This window comes from Monodelphis domestica, chromosome 1 (assembly GCF_027887165.1).
Source record: "Monodelphis domestica isolate mMonDom1 chromosome 1, mMonDom1.pri, whole genome shotgun sequence".
NCBI lineage: Eukaryota > Metazoa > Chordata > Mammalia > Didelphimorphia > Didelphidae > Monodelphis > Monodelphis domestica.
The window spans coordinates 476,916,991-476,936,156 of NC_077227.1; the positions used below are offsets into that span (position 1 = coordinate 476,916,991).

The 19,166-nt window shown below is 43.3% G+C and overlaps 1 protein-coding gene across 2 annotated transcripts in view; it reads left to right on the top strand.

Annotated features, from left to right (window-relative positions):
• LCN12 (lipocalin 12) overlaps nt 1-17,878 on the top strand; it is a 40,661-nt gene extending 22,783 nt beyond the window's left edge. Inside the window, exons 1-8 of one of the 2 annotated variants that reach the window (XM_056812730.1) lie at nt 10,404-11,021; nt 13,791-13,927; nt 14,920-14,999; nt 15,193-15,309; nt 16,478-16,579; nt 16,969-16,996; nt 17,121-17,156; nt 17,644-17,878. In XM_056812730.1, the coding sequence (XP_056668708.1) occupies nt 10,782-11,021; nt 13,791-13,927; nt 14,920-14,999; nt 15,193-15,309; nt 16,478-16,579; nt 16,969-16,991 (699 nt within the window). In that variant the 5' untranslated portion in view covers nt 10,404-10,781 and the 3' untranslated portion in view covers nt 16,992-16,996; nt 17,121-17,156; nt 17,644-17,878. Of the gene's footprint in view, nt 1-10,403; nt 11,022-13,790; nt 13,928-14,919; nt 15,000-15,192; nt 15,310-16,477; nt 16,580-16,968; nt 16,999-17,120; nt 17,157-17,643 lie in introns of those variants that run through there. The other variant, XM_056812731.1, reaches the window with a different exon arrangement.
• The last annotated feature ends 1,288 nt before the right edge of the window (nt 17,879-19,166 follow it).

Here is a 19,166-nt window from a genome sequence, read left to right on the forward strand (position 1 = left end):
AACTATTTTACATTCTGTTGGGGTTTTGTGGGAAATGATGATACAGTCAGTATTGGCTTTTCTCCATTTCTATTTGTTGGCATTGACAGCTCTTTTGAAGAGATCAGGTTGAAGCTGTTGTGATTATTTGCAAGTCTTCTCCTTTTTGCTGGTCTTTTAAAGTTGATGTAAATGTTGAGCTTTGCTCTCTGACTAGTCGATAGTGTTTGCCCCACTACACTCAGACAGCTGATTTGCCCACAAGATTAATTATTAATTTCCTGTCAATTAAGATGTAATCGGCTTCATGTTTTTGTAATACTGTTCTATGCTTGCCATTCCCAGTATGTTTTGTCTTTCTTCTGGAAGAAAATTTTCATTGACATGCACTCCACCACTGGACTCAGAGTGCAGTTTGAAGTCTACTTTGTTTTATTTTGTTTTGGGCATGACAAATGTAGAACTTTATTTTCCTTGACTATTTGTATTTGTAATTGATTTTCTTTTTCTTGTCTTCTCAATAAGTGAGGGAGAAAGTAGTGGGAGAACAATTCAGAACAAAGTAAAACTAAATTGAATTAAAAAATGAAATTATTCAAGAAAGAATTCTATTTGAATATTCTCCCACCTGATCATACCCTTCACATCCTAGTGTCTGAATTCCTGAAAATTCATCATCCAAACCTCATCTAGGCCCCCTACCTCCTAATTTCTCTTTCTCATTCCCCTCAACCTTCCACTCCAATGTTCAGCTTAACTCTACCTAGCCCACCTATTGTGCCTTCTGGAATGCCTGTCCCATAAGTAACAAACTTGTTTTCATCTTGAGTCTGTTCCTTTCCCAATCCTTCCATCTACCAGCTCTTCCTGAAATCTGACTTCCCCCACTGATGACAGTCTCCTTGGCTACCTTTTCCAGTACTGACTGTACCTTTACTCATTCTCCTTGGCTCACTGATCAAGGCAGGTAAATTGGAATACTCCTTGCTCCCTACTGCCATTACCAGGTTCTCCCCCTTCCTCCATCCCTCAGTAATCTATCTTCCTTTGAGGTTCATGAAATTCCCATCCACCACCCAATCAAAATCCTTGTAGCAGTTATATACAAGCCCCTAACTCACTCCCCTTCCTTTCTCAACAAGTTTGGTACTTAGCTCACAGATTTTTTCTCCTATCCTCACACTAGAGGACGGACTTCGATATCCATATTAATTGTCCCTCAAATACTCTATCCACTCAGTTCTTCAGCCTACTCACCTCTTAAGAGCTACTCTTCAACCACACATAAAGATGGTCATACTCTCGATCTAGCCATCACACACAAAATGTACTATTTATATGCTCAAGAATTCTGAAATTCCTCTATCCCATGATAATATATTGACATTCCACATTGCAACATTCCACAATATATCGACATTCTATGTTTCCTTTGTCTTCCCTTACAAACTCTGCTCTTCAGCTGGACCATGATGTCTAACCCCTCAATTCTCTCTGGCCATTTTTTTTCCTACTATAGCTACTCTCTCCTCTTTTCTCTACCTTGACTCCTTGATGAACCAATTCAACCCTATACTAGCTCTCTCTCTTAAATCCCTAGCCCTGCCAATTAGACCCAGCCAACCTCCACGTTGTAAAGGCCAAGTGTTAGTCTTCTCCTATCCACTTTCCGCTGAATGAAGGTGGAGAAAATCATGCAAATATTCTGACTGGGTCCTATGATTTTTAGATTTTCCCCATCTTGCTTAGTCTAGCACCCAGGGATGTACACACCCACACTAAACTGGCATGTGCTAGCAAATGACAAATCAGAAACAACTGTCTCCTGGGCTGTCCTAAGCCAAGCTTGAGCCACCATTGGCCCATGGGAGACGTAGGAAGTGATATAGAGCACTGCCTTTGGAGTTCTCATGACTTCCTGTGGAGAGGGCAGGGCACCAGTTCGATCCTGGAACTCAAGCCTGGAGGAGCTCCCTTAGGCAGCTTCCTTGAGACGGTCATGCGGTGAGTTATAAGACTGACTCCCTTTTCCCGTGGCTCTCAGGGGAAGGTCGCCCTTGGCCAAGGCCTTGAACTCCTGCCTGGCTCAGCCTGACCCGGAGCAGTTTAAATTAACTCTTTCCCTCTCTCTCTCTCTCTTTCCTAATTTCTTCCTCCTATTGTAATTAAATCACCATAAAGTTCCATTCTGATTTGAGTGTTTCATTTAGGATGTAAAAAATTAAATCCTTGGGGACCAATAATTTTTACAGTCTCAACCTTAAATTTAACCCTTACAGTCCATTACAAATTTATGTTACACAATTCAACTGAGCCCTTACTACTGCTAGGCAATCCTATCATACCTTCCTTATCAATTTACTATTTCACTCTCCTCCAATCATTCCCATTCTTTCAATTATTTTCTTTCTTTCTTTTTTTAAACCCTCACCTTCTGTCTTAGAATCAATACTGAGTATTAGTTCCAAGATAGAAGAGTGGTAAGGCCTAGGCAATGGGGGTCAAGTGACTTGCCCAGGGTCCCACAACTAGGAAATGTCTGGAACCAAATTTAAATCCAAGTCCTCCCATCTCCAGGCCTGGATCTCTATCCACTGAGCCACTTAGCTGCCCCCTCTTTCAGCTATTTTCAATCTCTCCCTGCTTAATGGCTCATTTCCTACTGCCTACAAACATGCCTATGTCTCCCCTGACCTGAAAACCAAAACAATAAACCTCAGCGTGATCCTTCAATCCCCACTGACTATTGTCTTATTTCTCTTCTGCCCTTTGTAGCTAAGTTCTTCACAAAAAGGCCGAGTATACTAGGTGCCTCCACTTTCTCTCCACTCAGTTCTTAACTCCTTACAGTCCAGCTTCTGACTTTATCTTCCTGGGAAACTGTTCTCTCCAAAGTTAGTAGTGATCTCTTAGTTGTCATATCCAGTGGCCTTTTCTCTGTCTTCATTCTCCTTGACCTCTCTGCAGCCTTGGATACTGCTGATTATTCTCTCCTCATTGGTACCCCCTTCTCTTTTTTTTTTTAAACCCTTACCTTCCATCTTGGGATTAATGTGTATTGGTTCCAAGGCAGAAGAGTGGTAAGGGCTAGGCAATGGGGGTTAAGTGACTTGCCCAGGGTCACACAGCTGGGAAGTGTCTAAGGCCAGATTTGAACCTAGGACCTCTCATTTCTAGATCTGGCTCTCAATCCACTGAGCTACCCAGCTGCCCCCTACCCCCTTCTCTTTAGGTTTTTGAGATACCACTCTCCCTTGCTTCTCTACCTGCCTATATGACCACTCCTCTTTTTCATCTTTTGCTGGCTTTTCCTTCAGATCACATCCTCTAAGCCAAAGTGTCTCTCAGAGCTCTATCTTGGGTGGCTGGCCCTCTTTTCTTCCCCCTCTATACTACTTCACTGGGTGATCTCCTCAGCTCCTATGAATTTAATTACCATCTCTATGTTGATGATTCTCATATAAACCCATCCTTCCCCAAACTCACTGCTGACTATCAAGTTCAAATATCCAACAGCCTTTCAGATATCTCTGGATGTCCAATGGTCACCTTAAACTCAATATGTCCAAAACAGAATTCATGACCTTTCTTTCTAAATCCTATCCCCCTCTGACTGTAAAGATGAATTTAGAGTTGTGACTTAAAATCTAGATTTAATTGGTCGCCAGGGGAAATCCCAAATAAAATACCCAAGTTAGCCTGGTATTTTATGGTAATTTAATTAACATAGAGGGAAGGAATTTCAGGAGAAGGAGGAAAGAGAACATAGGATTTCTCTTGCCTGGCCTATGCCAGGGGGTGTTTAAAATCCCCGCTTCTAGATCTCTGAAGAAGATTAGAGGATTCTAAGAGGATAAAGTTGGAAAGTAAAGGAGGAAAACAGCCAGAAACTCACCACTGAACTGGGCAATAGCTTGTAGCCATGCTAAGATGCCAAAAGGCTCAGCACACTCCTCTCAGCTAACTCTCCACTGCCAATAAGGGAAAGAGAGTGTTTTTTGAGAGATGAAAAATCCCAAATATATAGATCTTTCACTCTTGTGTCTCCTCCTCTAAACTTTCACATCTACCAATCACATCAAAGGCTTTCTCCAGGACTACCCATACTTTTAGTTCTCACCTTCTTTGATAGATTATATCTTTTGAGTTACTTAACACTTCTTTGTTAAGTTCACCTTTTGTTAGTTACTTGACCTTTTTGTGATTAATTTAACCTCTATAGTTACTTAAAATCTTTTTGTATTAAGATACTTGACCTTTTTGTGATTAATTTAACCTTTAGGGTTACTTAACACCTTTTTGTATTAAGATTTAAAAATAGACTTAGCTTAAGTTCTAACTTCACTATAAGGTGAGCACTAAGTACCTTCATTGTTCAATCAGGAGATTACAACTTTATCTTTCCCTAAAGTAAGGTTTAAGTAGAGTGGAGTAATTTAAAGTTTACATAACACCTTCCTCCCAGTCCCTCAGGATCGCAAACTCCTAATCATCCTGGATTCCTCACTATCTCTCATCCCCATATCCATCTGCTGCCCAGGCCTTTTGATTTTATATTTGCAACATCTCTTGAATAAACCTCCTTCTCTCCTGTGACACTGCCCCTCCTCTAATGTGGGCCTTCATCACCTTATACATATTTAGGGTAGTCTATTGCCTTCAATTGCTGATGGGTCTGCCTCCCTCATGTCTCTCCCATTCCAATCCATCCTTTATTGAGCCATTAAAGTGATTTACATGTTCCTACTACCCTCCTCCCTGTTACAATTAAAAGAGTGGTTGCCTTAAACTGTGACCTGGAGAGTATGGTTTCAAGACATTGTCTTGAGTTAAATCAAATATAAAGTGGTCGCCAGGGAAAAATTCCCAAATATGAAATATACCCAAGTCAGCTGGGTTTTTATGGAGATTTTAATTAATACAAATAAGGAATTAATGAAAGGGAGAGAGTAAGAGGAAACAATGAGAAAAGGGCTAGGCCAGCCCAGGCCAGCCTAGGCCAGCCTAGGCCCAAGCCCTAAGAGAGAGATCAGTCAGTCTTTAATCCACTCACCACAAGATTTGTCTCAAGCAAGATTCTAGTGTTCAGAGAGACCCACCAGTTCAGCTCCTGAGCTCCACTTCAGCTTCCAAGGTTGAATATTCTTCAGAGGCCTTCTGATTCTCCTTTTAAAGAGAATTTTCTCCTATGTCACCTCCCCTAAGTTCTCACATCTACCAATCACAGTAGATGTTTTCCAAAGGACTGACCATTCTTAATTCACACCTGAGTAGACTAAAATTTTGAGTAATTCACACCTGAGTAGACTAAAACCTCACACCTCTTTTGTTAAGGCTTGTCCCTTACAAGTTTGCAAGTTGCCTGACCTTCATAGGTACTTAGCACCTTCCTAAAAATAGACTTAGCTTAAGGCTTTTGCTTCACTATAAGTATGACTTAAGTACTTTTTCATTGTTCAGTAAAGAGTTTACAACTTTATTTTCCCCTAAAGTATGCTTAAGTATGGGTGGAGTAGAGTTCTCACATTCCTGATCAAGTACCTTCATTGTTTAAAATGGGGAATGGTCTTAACCAAATCTTATGAAGTAGGGTCTGAGAATTTTTAAAATTCACACCCCTACTCATTAAACTCCAGTAACTTTCTATTGCCTTGAGGATCAAATAAGACACTCTGTGTGGCCTTCAATGATCTTAGATTCATAACCTAGCTTCTTCCTATCTTTTTTTAATACCTTCTCCCTGACATATCCATGGATCCAATGACATTGTCCTTCTTGCTGTTCTAAGAACAAAACACTGGCTCTTAGCAGGGGCATTTTCTCTGGTTATCCCTGTGCCTGGAAAGCTTTCCCTCCTCCACTCTGATTACTAAACTTATCCACTTCCTTTAAGTCCCAACTAAAATCCCACCTTCAACAGAAAGCCTTCCCCAACCCTCTTAATTCTATTGCCTTCTCTCAGTTTGTGTATGTTTGCATGTTCTCTCCACGATTAGATTATGACAGCTGCTGGGCTTAGCTCAGTACCAGACACTTAGTAGGTGCTTAATAAATGTTTATTGATCAATTGATATGCAGGCATGAATAGTCAGCAAGTCTTTGGTCTCTATCATTTCTCAAATAAAAACCTTCTTCTCCAGTATATTTCTTATAATTCTCCCCTGATCTTACCTTTCTATTGAAATTATTGAGTATCAGAGTGATTGTTGACCTGGTTTGGAGGATGTTGTCAGGTTTTTCATAAACTTTTTCTACCTATACATCCTCTGTAGTTATCTTCCCAATATGGCACCCCTGTGGGATGGTGACTTAAAAAAAAAAAAGAATTTAGAAGCAAACAAGGTGTCTTCATTAGGGAATTAGACAAGAGGAGATAGCCTAACTCTGGAGCATTAAACTGCTTCCCACTCTACAACAGGGCAGGGTCTCTTATAGCAGAAACTGGGCAAAGGAATTTGAGTGTCATGGTTTTCCAGTTGGTGTGTTGGTATGGCGAGGTGGGCAATGGCAAACAGCAGGTTGGTGCTGCCTTAGGTGGGTTCCAGGGTTCCTTCCACAGAGGTTCCGGCTCTGGTCAAAAAGCAAAAGAGTCTGAGACAGAACAACAGGCTTTGAGGTCTACTCAATCTCAGTCTTATGGAAGGAAAGGCAAAGAGGCCTGAATTTGACCAGGGCCTGGAGAATTTCCACAGGGCTACTTTCCCCCATTCTTACTCACATTGGTCTTTGAAGGGCAGCTGACTACTTCTCCTCTCAGGGTTCTAGAGGTAACCTTAAACAAACTAGTGTTTCTAGTGCTGTTATGTACCAATCCCCAGCAATGTGCTTCCCATTAAATCAGCCAAACTTTAGTTAAAGGTATTTAATAAGTAGATGAAATAACAGCAAAAACAGTCCCCCCCAAAGAGTGGTACATTCTTTCCCTGCACAAACACATTCTCTAGCTTGTTTCCCTAGCACAAAAGAAATATGGCACCCATGCAGGAAACATGTGTGGCAAAGGGTACTTCTCAAGGTCTGGCAATGGGAATCCTTTTCTCCCTTTGTGGATTCCTCATGAATTTCCCTGTAGGCATTGATTTCTGCTGAATCCCAATAATCAGTACTTTTCTAGGGTCCACAGCTACCATTCTCTCATTTTTTTAAACCCTTACCTTTCTGTCTTAAAATCAACATCCCAACTCCTGCACAGAAACACATGAAGCATTTTATTAGCTCTTTAGAATCATCCAGAAGGTAAATATATTTTTTGAGTTGCTAAAAATCATTCCCCTTCACATAAGACCTATCCAATTAGAACAACTCCTGGCAATAGCTTGGCACAGTGCCTGACATATAGTAGATACTTAATAAATATTTATTTACTGAGAAGAGTGAGAAGAGCTGACTAGGTCCAGATCTACCTCAAAATCCAAACCTTCCCCAAGACATGGTTCCAGTTCTCCAGTTATAGGATCTACAGTGGCCATCCCCTTCCTTCTTCAAGAAACATGTTGCTAAGGAAATCTCTCAAAGGTTGATGCCCAAACTATAAATTAGCAAGGATTATGGCCAAGGCTGGGAAAATCCACTCCAGGATAACTCCTCTTAGGCTACATGCAAAGACCTACCTATCTGTCTCTGTCATCAGCTTCAATAGGAAGTCTATTAGTTCCCTGGATGCTTGGGTAAAGGAGATCTAATATCAGGAATGCTACTCTCTGACGGAAACAGAAATCACCAAGTATTTGAAGTCCAGGAACCACAGACTAATCCCTGAGAAACCATGTGCTTCTACTGTAAATAGTTCCTAACTACTTCTGGGGGGCCAAGGGAAAAAAGAGAAATCTTCTCTTCACCCCTCAGAACTAAGCTAGACTCTGCTAGGTTCTGGTCTATAAGTCCTAGGATGAAAAAGAGAGTGTGCCTGCCAGTTCACTTTATAAGGACCACAAAGCAAGGGATGACTCTTCAGACAAGTCTATCCTCTTCACCTTTAGTAGCCATTATCTTGGAGGCAGCCTGTAATCACTGGTGACCAATTGAAAGAATTTCCTATATTTTTATTTTATTTTATTTTTTTAATTTCTGTCTTAGAATCAATACTAAGTATCAGTTCCAAGGCAGAAGAGTGGTAAGGGCTAGACAATGGAGGTTAAGTGACTTGCTCAGGGTCACACAGCTAGGAAGAGTCTAAGATTAGATTCGAACCCAGGACCTCCAATCTCCAGACATTGTTCTCAAGCCACTGAGCTGCCCCTCCCCATGTTCTCTTATTAAGGCATGAGTATACATTTTAGCTCTGCAGAAAAGTGCTCCTCATATGCCATACTCCAACCAAAGGTTATGTGATCTTATTAAGCTGATTGTCCTTTTCTCCCTCACCCTTAATTCTACAGGGCAGCTAGGTAGCACGGTGGATAAAGGGCTGGGCCTAGAGTCAGGAAGACATGCCTTCATATCTTCAAATCTAGCCTTCAGACATTAACCCCTGTTGCCTAGCCCTTACCATTCTTCTGCCTTGGAATGATACTTAGAATGAATTCTTTTTTTTTTTTTAAACCTTTACCTTCTGTCTTAGAGTCAATACTGTATGGTTCTAAGGCAGAAGAGCAGAAAGGGCTAGGTCCATGATGGCAAACCTATGACACATGTGTCAGCACTGACAGGCATAGCCATTTTCTATGACACATGGCTGCATGCAGGCTCAGCATGCTTCAGGGCTGGGAACTACCCAGGGAGCCAGGAGCCTGGAATCGTGGCCATTTCCCAGTCTGGCCTGGGGGGCGGGGGGGGGGCTGGCCCCCTGGCTGGGGAGGGGCAGGATGGGGTGAGGCCTGGCCTCTAGAAGACTGGTTGGGGATATGGCCCATGTGCAATAGAAGAGTGCCTGGAACCCGTTACCAGACACTTTTAGCACCCTGAAAAATATAGCAATGGCTTAACTCACAATTTTTCCCTCTACATACTTTTGTGAGACCTTATTCTCAGCATTAAATAATATCAAAACCGACAAAAGAAAAAGATTGACAGATGAAGTTAGTGGCGCTTGCTTGGGCTTGAAGTGTACAAAATACCAACCTTCATTTGAAGATTTAGCCAATGGAATTCAGCAACAAAAAAGTCACTAATAGGCAGGTTAGTTAAAGAATTACCTCTCCCCATCACTTATCTTAGTTCAAGGCATCCCACACAAGTTAAATAATATAAAGACCAACAAAAGAAACAGACTGACAGATGAACAAAGAAGTCACTAAGTAGGTAAGTTAAATAATTAGTTTGGGGTTTATTAAATACAGTTATATATTACAATTACACATTTTTGTTATTTAAACTATAAATATTGTGAAATTATGTTTTTTTTTTCCTTGAAGTGACATTACTGAAGTTATGCTCGGTTTTTTGGCAAATTTTGACACACCAAGCTCAAAAGGTTGCCCATCACTGGGCTAGGCAATGGGGGTTAAGTGACTTGCCTAGGGTTACATAGCTAGAAAGTGTCTGGGGCCACATTTGAACACAGGACCTCTGGCCTCCAGGCCTGGCTCTCAATCTGCTGAGTCACCTAGCAGTCTCCCCTTAGTATCCATTCTAAAACAGAAGGCATGGGCTTAAAAAACTGAACTGAATCTAATTATGAATTATTTATGATGAAAAAGTATTTTTACATTCCTTATCTCATTGGATATGAAGTACCCACTATATATACCCACAAATGCACTCTTTGGTTCTAGAAGCCTCTTTTATTGGAATTTGCCACGAGAATAAAGCATGTAAGGAGGAGAGAGCTAGGAATTTAGGGGAGGGAAGGGCTCTGGATGCTTCTCTTCACCCACTCCCCACCCCCATCCCAAGGTTTTCTGACTATCTAGCTGAAACTGCTCCCTCATTATGTTGACTACAGAGTGGCCTCATCACATGCCTACCTGCTGCCTCCCCTCTCACCCTACCCTAGAACCTTCTCATTGTTCCCTCTGCCTCCCTCTCTCCCTTCTCTGCTTCACTGGAATCTGGCTACAAATCCATTCAGCTATCTGTGCTTGGTGGGGTTCACAGTCTGAATAAGGAAAAAGAAGGAAGGACAGGTGCTGTCCAGGTCTCCATTATAAGGGCCCTTCTCATCCTCCTTGTTGGGAGCGAAGGTTCCCATCGCCCCTCTCTTCCTTCAGACACTGTCTTTCCTCCTAGACTCTTCCTCAATAAGAAAAGGACCCCAAATGGCAACTTTTCTTTAAGCCCCGACTGATGGTCTTCCATTTGCCACTGGAGAGGGGAACATTCACATACCAGCTGTGTTGGGCATCTGGGAATGAGAGTTTAGGAGTTCTCTCATCCTACCCTGGGCATCCTGTCAGCTTGCAGATCTTATCAGGAACATGAAGTTCTTTCTGTCCTCCTTCTGGTGCTGCCAGTTCAGTTCTGAACAGACCTCTCTGTTCAGCTTGGACACAGACGTCCCCTTCTCCCTGATAGAATAGGACTTTGGGCACCAGGAAAGCCTGGCTTTGGGGAAGGGTGAGGAAAGGAGAAGAAATGGGGAAAGAAGGATGATCTTAGAAGAATGAAAAAGGGACTGAGTGAAGGGAGGGGGAATATCCATCTTCCTCTAGAGTCCTTTTTCTATTCCCCAACCCCCACCTGTTCAAGTCCTCCCCCCTTTCCTTACTCCATCTTGTGTCATTCCCAACAAGAAAAATGGGGCAAAGTATTGCCAAGTCTTCCTGTATGAAGTCTCCAGGATTGCCCAACCCTTCCTGAATTTGGCAATAAAATTAATCAACATCCTCCCTAGGGTGTCTGGATGCCAAATCAGGTCCATATATATGGGTTCTCAGGACAGTTCTCTTACTCCACCTCTGCCTTCCTTGCCAAGCTCATTCCCCCATCACTTGCCCAACTCACCATCAGTTGAATCCACCCTGAAAAAAAGGATGGCTGTGAGTCCCTTATGGATAGGGTTGTCCCTGCTTGGAGTGCTGCAGACCCAGGCCGAGACCACGCCTGAGATCCCTGCCCCAGACCTGTCCAGAGTCCCTCTGCAGGATAACTTCCAACAAAACCAGGTGAGTGGAATCCTACAATGCAATCTGAGGTGTGGTCAGAAGAGGGGAATGTCAGACTCCTAGAAAAAGGTTTGGGAAAGGAATGGGAGAACAGAGAGAGAGGAAAGGAGACAGACACCCACATAGCAGAAGGCAATGGGGTACAGCTGGAGGAACACTGACCTCTGAGCTAGGACATCTACTTTCTGGTCTTAGTACTGCCTTTAACAGTAGAGAAAGTATCTCTGCTTTTTGGAAGACCCTAGTCTGATGAGGAAGAACTTCCACAGCCATGGAGTCTTGGGTTTAATAGGAAAAAAACAAAGTCTGGGCCCTCAGGGAACCCCTAATCTCATAGACTCCCCACCTCTGAGAGATCCTTTTTTTGGAATATCTAGAAGATTGGCCTTAACCATCAATATTTGCTGAATGAATGAAATCATGCAGAATTCTAGCCATCAAATAGTAGTAGGTAACGTCTAGTCCACATTCCCCAAACAACTCTGACATAGAGTCCTATGCTGGGTACTCTGTGGGGTTTATTTGGTCCTTGTGCCCAAATCTTCAATGGCTCCCTGTGTCTACCAAGTCAAGTCTGGATTCCTCAGCCAGGCATCCAATGCTCTCTACAACCCAATACCATCCCACCTTTCCAATTTCATTTCACATCATTCATGAATACCTAGTTCACAGGATTGTTCTGAGGACCAAGTAGCAGAATGTGTTCATAAAGTGCTTTGCAAACCTAAAGGCACCATGTGTCATCAAATGTGGTTATTATCATTATTGTTACCAGCAGCAATAGTAGCATTGAGAAACGGTGTTGCCTAATGGATAGAGAGCTGCCTCAGAGCCACAAAGATCTGAGTTCAGATTTTGCCTCTGACCCATACTAGCTGTGGGGCCCTTGGCAAATCCACTTAATCTCTTGGGGCTCTAGGTAACTCACTAAAGCTGTAAGTTGTAGAAAAGGCACCAACCTGCAGGTGTAAAAATTAAATTAGTATCTAATAATAAAAAAATTATAATTTATGATGTTTATTAAGGATTATTAGAATCAAAGGGACAAAAATAAAACCACATGCCCATGGCTGATTAGCCCATTCATAGTCCCCGCGCTTAGCTTACTTACTACATCATTGCAAAGGCAGGAAGGAGACGAGAGTGTGGGAGCATTACTGCCAGTTAAATATTAATTGTGATCTCACCCAGGTGGAGACTCAGGTAAGATTATAGGGAATTCTGGGAAATACCAAGGACTTCTGGGGATTGAAGTCTGGGGTTCAAAATCTCCATTTCTACACAGGTGAGTTTTTTTTCCCCAAGAGTTCCTTATATATTGTTGAAATCACAGATCCTGTCCTTGTCTCTATTAATAGGACTTCTAACCAAATAACTCATGATTCTAGCCCAAATGGATAACTCTCTAAGCTCAAAACATAAATTGAGTTCATTTGCCTCTACACATGTTGCTCAAGCCATTTCTACTCCTAAAGTTCCCCCCTCTTTCTCTTTTCACCTACTGAATTACTATTCCTCATCTAAAGACTCCAATACCACTCTCTCCAAAAAACTGTCCTTGATCCCCAGAGAGGGTAATGTCTAACCTTCCTGTACCTGTCTCCTCGGACTCATAGAGCACTTTGGTTTCTAATTTTTTAAAAATCCTTACCTTCCATCTTAGAATCAATACTTGGTATTGGTTCTAAAGCAGAAGAGTGATAAGGGCTAGGCAATGGGGGTTAAGTGACTTGCCCAGGGTCACACAGCTAAGAAGTATCTGAGGTCAGATTTGAACCTAGGACCTCCCATCTCTGAGCCTGACTCTCAATCTACTGGGCCACCCAGCTGCCCCCAGGTTTCTAATTCTTTAGCACATTTATCATGTAATGTTATATTTCAGAGTTACTATGATGGTGTCATTTCCCAAACTAGACTATAAGTTCTTTGAGGGGAGGGACCCCTTCCTGGAGCAACAAGACGGTATAGTAGAAAGAGTGCTGGCCCAGATTCAGGAAGGTCTGAGTTCAAAATCTGATCTCAGATACTTCCTAGCTGTGTGACCCTGGGCAAATAACTTAACCTCTGTTAGTCTGCATCACTTTTGGTGTCTTTTTTTTTGCATCACTTAAGGTGTCTCATACAAGGAAAGTACTGAGGTAATTTAGGAAAGAAAACTACTACCCAGATTCTGTTTCTGTCCTCACAAGGGTTCATTTGCCCTCATCGAATCACCTGTCCTAGAAACCCTGCCCTGAGGAACTCAAGTCACTTGCACAGTAGCAACCATGAGATAATATATGTAAAGCAGCCACTATCCTACATGTGGGAGATCCAAAAACATTTTTAAAATAGTCCCTCTCTTCAAGGAGCTCAGTTTCTAATTATAACCTATAAATAACCAATTATATGCCAAATATATACCAAATGGATGAAGGGTAATCCCAGAGGGGAAGGCACAAGCAGCTGGGGGGAAGGGGAAAGGCCTGCTTCAGAGGGGATTTATCCTTGAAGAAATCCACGCAATCAAGAGGTGGAAGGAAGGGAGGAGGAAGAGCATTCTGGGTTTGGGGGGACAGCTGATACAACGGAATGGAGAACAGACATAGAGAATTGTCATCACTAAGCTGTGTTTCCTACTTCAAATCTCCTAGTTCTGAGGTTAAGGAGGGAAAGAGAAAAGTAGTCGAGTTCAAGATTGTGGAGGAATCAAAGTTGGGTCCTCTGCCTGCATTCCATCCTCTACCTCCCTCCCCATACCACAACACCAATCATCAATCCTTCCTACAGTTTCAAGGGAAATGGTATGTTGTTGGCGTGGCAGGCAATGCCTTCACAAGCGAAGAGCAGGGACGGTTTAAGATGTATACCACAGCCTATGACCTACAGAAAGACAATAGCTACATAGTCACCTCCACCATCCTCAGGTAAGGGGGGCAAGTGACAGCTTTGTAATCAGTTTGCCTAGTGTCCTTAACATGGGAAGAGAGGTCAGAGTAAAGGAAAGAAACAGATTAGGTTGGGACTGAATCAGAGAAATCCTAATGAAAGAAGTGAGCTTGAAGGTTTGGGGGAAGGGGGAAAGAAGTGAATGGTAAAGGCATTTCAGGGGCCCCTAGGGGTATTTCTTTGAATCTTAACTTTACAGTTTCACAATAACAAAAATATCTTACACACAAGTCAATAATGTTTTCCATTTGCATTAAGAGAAGGGTCTTTGCCCTCATGGGCTATTGAAACTTCCTTAAACAGTTTTCAGGGTAAGGAACTTGTGCCCCTTATAATTTTTTTTCTTTTTTAAACCCTTACCTTCTGTCTTAGAATCAATACTAACTATTGGTTAGTATAGTGCTAGGTAATTGGGGTGAAGTGACTTGCCCTGGGAAACACAGCTAGGAAAGTCTCTGAGGTCACATTTGAACCCAGGACCTCAAGATCTGGTCCTCTGCCCACTGAGCCATCTAACTGCCTCCCCCTTTATCTCCCTTCTTATAAACTCTTAGGAAGAAAGTTCAGGAAATGTCTTTTAGATAGGATGGGACTTCTTAAGGAGACTTGTGGTCCTAGGATTAAAGCAGGGAAGCTTAGAAGTCTTTAGACTTCCCTCTGGGGAGTTTTTCTGGGGTGGTACCCCCAAAACTCCAGAACCACCAAGAGAAAGCCAGCCCTATCGACCTGTCCTCCCAGAGAGACCTGAGAAGTTTCAGAGTTTGGGCTAGTAAGGGTCACGCAGGAGTCTAGCAAAGGTATCAGAGCTTCTTCTAACCCCAGGGTCCCGTTTTCCCAACCCCAGCACCCAGATGGAGGTGGTGTGGTTCAAGGCAGACATCGGTGGAGGGAGTGCTAGAGCAGGTACGGATGGTAGTTCCAGGGTATATAATGGCATTCATTCATTCTTTCACCCATTTTCTCCTCTCAGGGATAATCTATGTGACAGATTTGTGAGAACTTTTGTTCAGAAGGATCGACCGGGCCAGTTCACCTTGGGCAACCTCAAAAGTGAGCATGGGTTCCTCTGGGTCAGGTTGGGGCTACTCCAGTGTGCGGGTCCAAAGGACAGACCAATAAAAATGGGAGGCAGGGTGATGAGGTACCCCACCAGCAAGCAGGGGGAGGGATGCTATTTCTGGCATCATCTCCAAGGGCCAGCTTCAACTCTCTCATTCCTTCCTCCTCCCCCCCTCCCCCCCAGGTTATGGTCTGCAGGATTATTTTATCAGAGTGGTAAAAACTGATTATAACAACTACGCCGTGGTGTACTTTAAGAAGACCGTGAATAACGTTGACTACTTCAAGATCACTTTGTATGGTGGGTATTCTGTCTCCTTCTTCTCCCCGCTGTGGCTAGACCCCTGGGCCTTCTGCCTGAATCCCCAAAGGACTCCTGGCAGGGTGGTGAAAGCAAGGGAGGAAGAGATTCCCGAGCTCTGGTCACTGAGCTCTTATCCCTTGGCACAGAATGATGAAGACTGGAAGGATGAATCCAACAGAAGTTGAAATGTAAGGGATAAGTGTCACACTTGGGTGACAACAAATAGTTCATGTGAAAAAGATCCGGCAGCTTTTAATTGACGACAAACTCCGTATGAGCTACCAGGGGAGTAGATGGCAGCCAAAAAAGCTAATCCAAATCTTAGGCTGCATTAATAGAAGTATTGTGTGCAGAACAAGGGAGGTAATAGTCCCATGGTGCTCTGCACTGATCAGACCACATCTGCAATATTATGTTCCATTTACATCCAAAGGAGGTCAACCAGGATGCTGATGAGAGGCAGGTCAGAGGACTCAGAATCATGTGATAAGAAAATTGTTTATCCTGGAATGGAGAAGAATGAGAGGGGATGTGATGATTATCGTCAAATACCTGCAGGGTTTTCATGTGGAAGAGAGATTAGATTTGCTCCATTCAGCTCCAGAGGGCACCCAAAGTGTAAACAGGCTGACAAATGTTTCAGCTCATTCTAAAGGGGTCTTTCTATCAGTTGGAGATGGCCAAAAATTTAGGGGTCTAACTTGGGAAGTAGCAAGTCACTGGAGCCGTTCTAAGAGCTGGCCATCTACTTGTCCCAGATGTCAGTAAGGAAGGGTTCGAACTTCAGGTAAGAGTTGGACTAAGGGATCGCTAAGTCTCTTCCAATCTGAAGAATTCTTTGTATTACTGAGCCCCACCTCTGCATGCTGATTATTGGCCCCAAGTTTCTAGCCACTGGGGTTCCCTAGCACCATAGCACTCCCTCACTCTGGCTCTTCTCCCTGGGGTCCCTGGCACTGGGGGAGGGGGGAACCCTACTGAGAGCTCTACCTGCATCTGTGGGGATATTTCATTTCATCAGGACCATCTGGTCAGGGCTTAGCCAGAGCTCAAGGTAGGACACTCTCTGGAATGAGTGTCAAAAGGGCTGGACAGGTACAGAATAAAGACCCAAGGAGGATGTTGGTCCTCAGAGACCAAAATTTGGTTTTCCTCTCAACTATAGGGAGAAGAGATAATCTGCAACCTGAATTGAAGAAAGACTTCACTAACTTTGTCAAGTCATTGGGACTCACCGATGAAAACATCGTCTTCCCAGTAAAAATCAGTAAGAAAATTTTCAAAAAAATAAAAGGAAGAGTTAATGAGAGAAAGAAAGAGAGAAGGATTTTTAAAGGGAGTGTTATAGGAGAGCAAATAGAAGAAGAAATGCTGGCCTTTGGCCTGGCTATTAGCCAGAATGCCTGCCATTTTCTTCAGGACTCTTGTCCTTTTCCCCAAAGGCTAGAAGACTTATAAGGATATAGCATACATCCCTTTTTGGCACCAACTCCAGGCCTCACAGAAGACTCCTTTCTCCCCTTTCCATTTCCCCTTCCACCCACATTCTCAGTCAGATAGGGCAAAATAGAGAGGGAAAATAGCTTCATGGGTCCCCATTTTGCTCCCTCCACATATACCTCCACCACTGAGCTATTTCTATTTTGCTTCCAACAGATAAGTGCATTTATGAGGCCTGAGTATGGTGTGAGTATGGGCCAACACCAATGAAGCGGGGGGAGGGCTGGGGTGCTTGCTGGGAAACTTAGTCTGGGTTGGCTATAAAGGCCATTTTATTCTGTTTATTTTTTGGGAATCTCTGAACACAGCTTCCTTACTCCCAGGGAGGAAGGGATCATATCAAGGTGAGAATATTTCTCTGAATTTCCACTGCCCTTCCCTTTCTCTGTCTCTGCCTCTCTTCCTTTGATGGTTTGATTTCTACTTTTCTTTCTGTCTCCTTCATTCTTGTCCATTTTCTCTGAATTTCTCATTCTTTTATCTGTCTTTGATTCACTTATTGTCTTTGTTTCTCTCTTCTCCTTCTGTCTTCCCATCTCTCTCTTTGTGCATGTCTCTGTCTCTCCCCATTTCTCGGGCTTTTCTGCCTCTTTTCATCCCTGTTTCTCTCTCTCCCTGTCCGGTCTCTCTAGCTATTCTCCTTTCATCCATTCCTTTCTCCTGTTCCCTTCTCTTCCATTGTCTCCTTTCCTCTCCCAATACCTCCTTTCCTCTGTCTTCTCCTCCTCTCCATCATCTCTCCATTCTCTGTCTCTTTCTCTCTCTACCCTCCCTCTCCACATTGCCATCCCTTTGTCTGTCCAGTTCATCTGTGTACCACATTTCCCACAGGTCCAAGTCCTGGCTCACTTTGCCAGTCTTGTTCATTGGATCTTCTTCTACTTTACTCATCTCTCGGCGACCAACTGGAGGCCCCTGACCATCCGTCGCTCTCGACTCTCTTTACAAGCACGATCCCCTTTCCCTCTTCTTGTAGCCTCTACCTGACTCCACAGCCTGGGACTCCTCTCACCTGTTCCCCCTTTCAACTGATAGCAATGGAAGAATAAAAAAAGTGTATCAAGGATCAGTGGGTCTGTTTTCATGAGCTCTGGGTCAGCTAAGTAGGGAAAGGGGGTTAGAGGCAGGAGGGAGGGAACACTGTAGTCCTATGTCCCAGAGGGGGGCCATACGGTCAGCCTTAGCCAGCTGGCCAGGAGGAGTCACAGGATTATAGAATTGACAAATGGAAGGTTCCATAGAGATCATCTTGTCCAACCCTCTCCTTTTACAGATGGGGAAACTGAGTCCCGGAGAAGTGGTTTAGTTCCAAGACACCTAGGCAGACAGCCCTCCTTCCCTAACATCACACAGACCCCATAGGTGGAGCTCTGCAAGCTTTACTTGTTAGTAGAGTAAGGGGATAAAGATACCGGTTTGGAGTAACTTTGTACACCCTCGGCTCTAGTCCAGGGGCCGGTGGACAGAGAGCTAGTACAGAGGCAGAGGGCATGCTATAGAAGGAAGGTGTGGACGGGGCAATGGTTTTCAACTCAGATGGCATACCACAAAGAGAATTTTCATATGCTTTGCCTGGATGCTAGGCAGGGAGGCACGATGTCTACCCACCTTCCATCGGCCATTGGCCTCTCATGAGTTATATGTCAATTCTTAAAAAAAAAAAGAAAGAAAGAAAAAGAAAATCCTTATCTCTTGTCTTAAGGCAGACAGGCAATAAGGGTTAAGCAGCTGGGGTTAAGTGACTTGCACAGGGTCACACAGGAAGCAGCTGAGGACAGATTTGAACCCAAGACCTCCCATCTCCAGGCCTGGCTCTCTATCCACTGAGGCACCTAGATGCCCCTAAATGTCTATTCCTCCTGGGCTTAGAGTTAAGATCGTTTGTTTTTTTTTAACGTGTCTGAGCCTCAGTTTCTTTATATTTAAAATGGAGGTAAAAATATCTCTAGTGTGAACCTCACCAGATAAGATGAATGTAAAGAGCTTTTCAAACCTCAGAAGTATTATATATGTGTATATATATGTATATATTTATATGTATACTCAAGACCCTGTCCCAGATGTTTCTGTGTCCACTAAGAGAGGTGTCTTCTGGGCAGTGAGGTCGTATAGAGCATAGGCTATGCCATAGATGTCAGCCCTAGAGCCAAGAGGACCCAAGTTCAAGTCTGGCCTTATATACTTCCTAGCTGTGGGATCTTGGGCAAGTCACTTAAGCCTGCTTGCCTTAGTTTCCTCATCTGTAAAATAAGCTGGAGAAGAAAACAGCCAATCATTCCAGTATCTTGCCAAGAAAACCTCAAATGGGCCACCATGAAAAGCAGACAAGAAGTGGTGCCTTCAGCTACCTAACC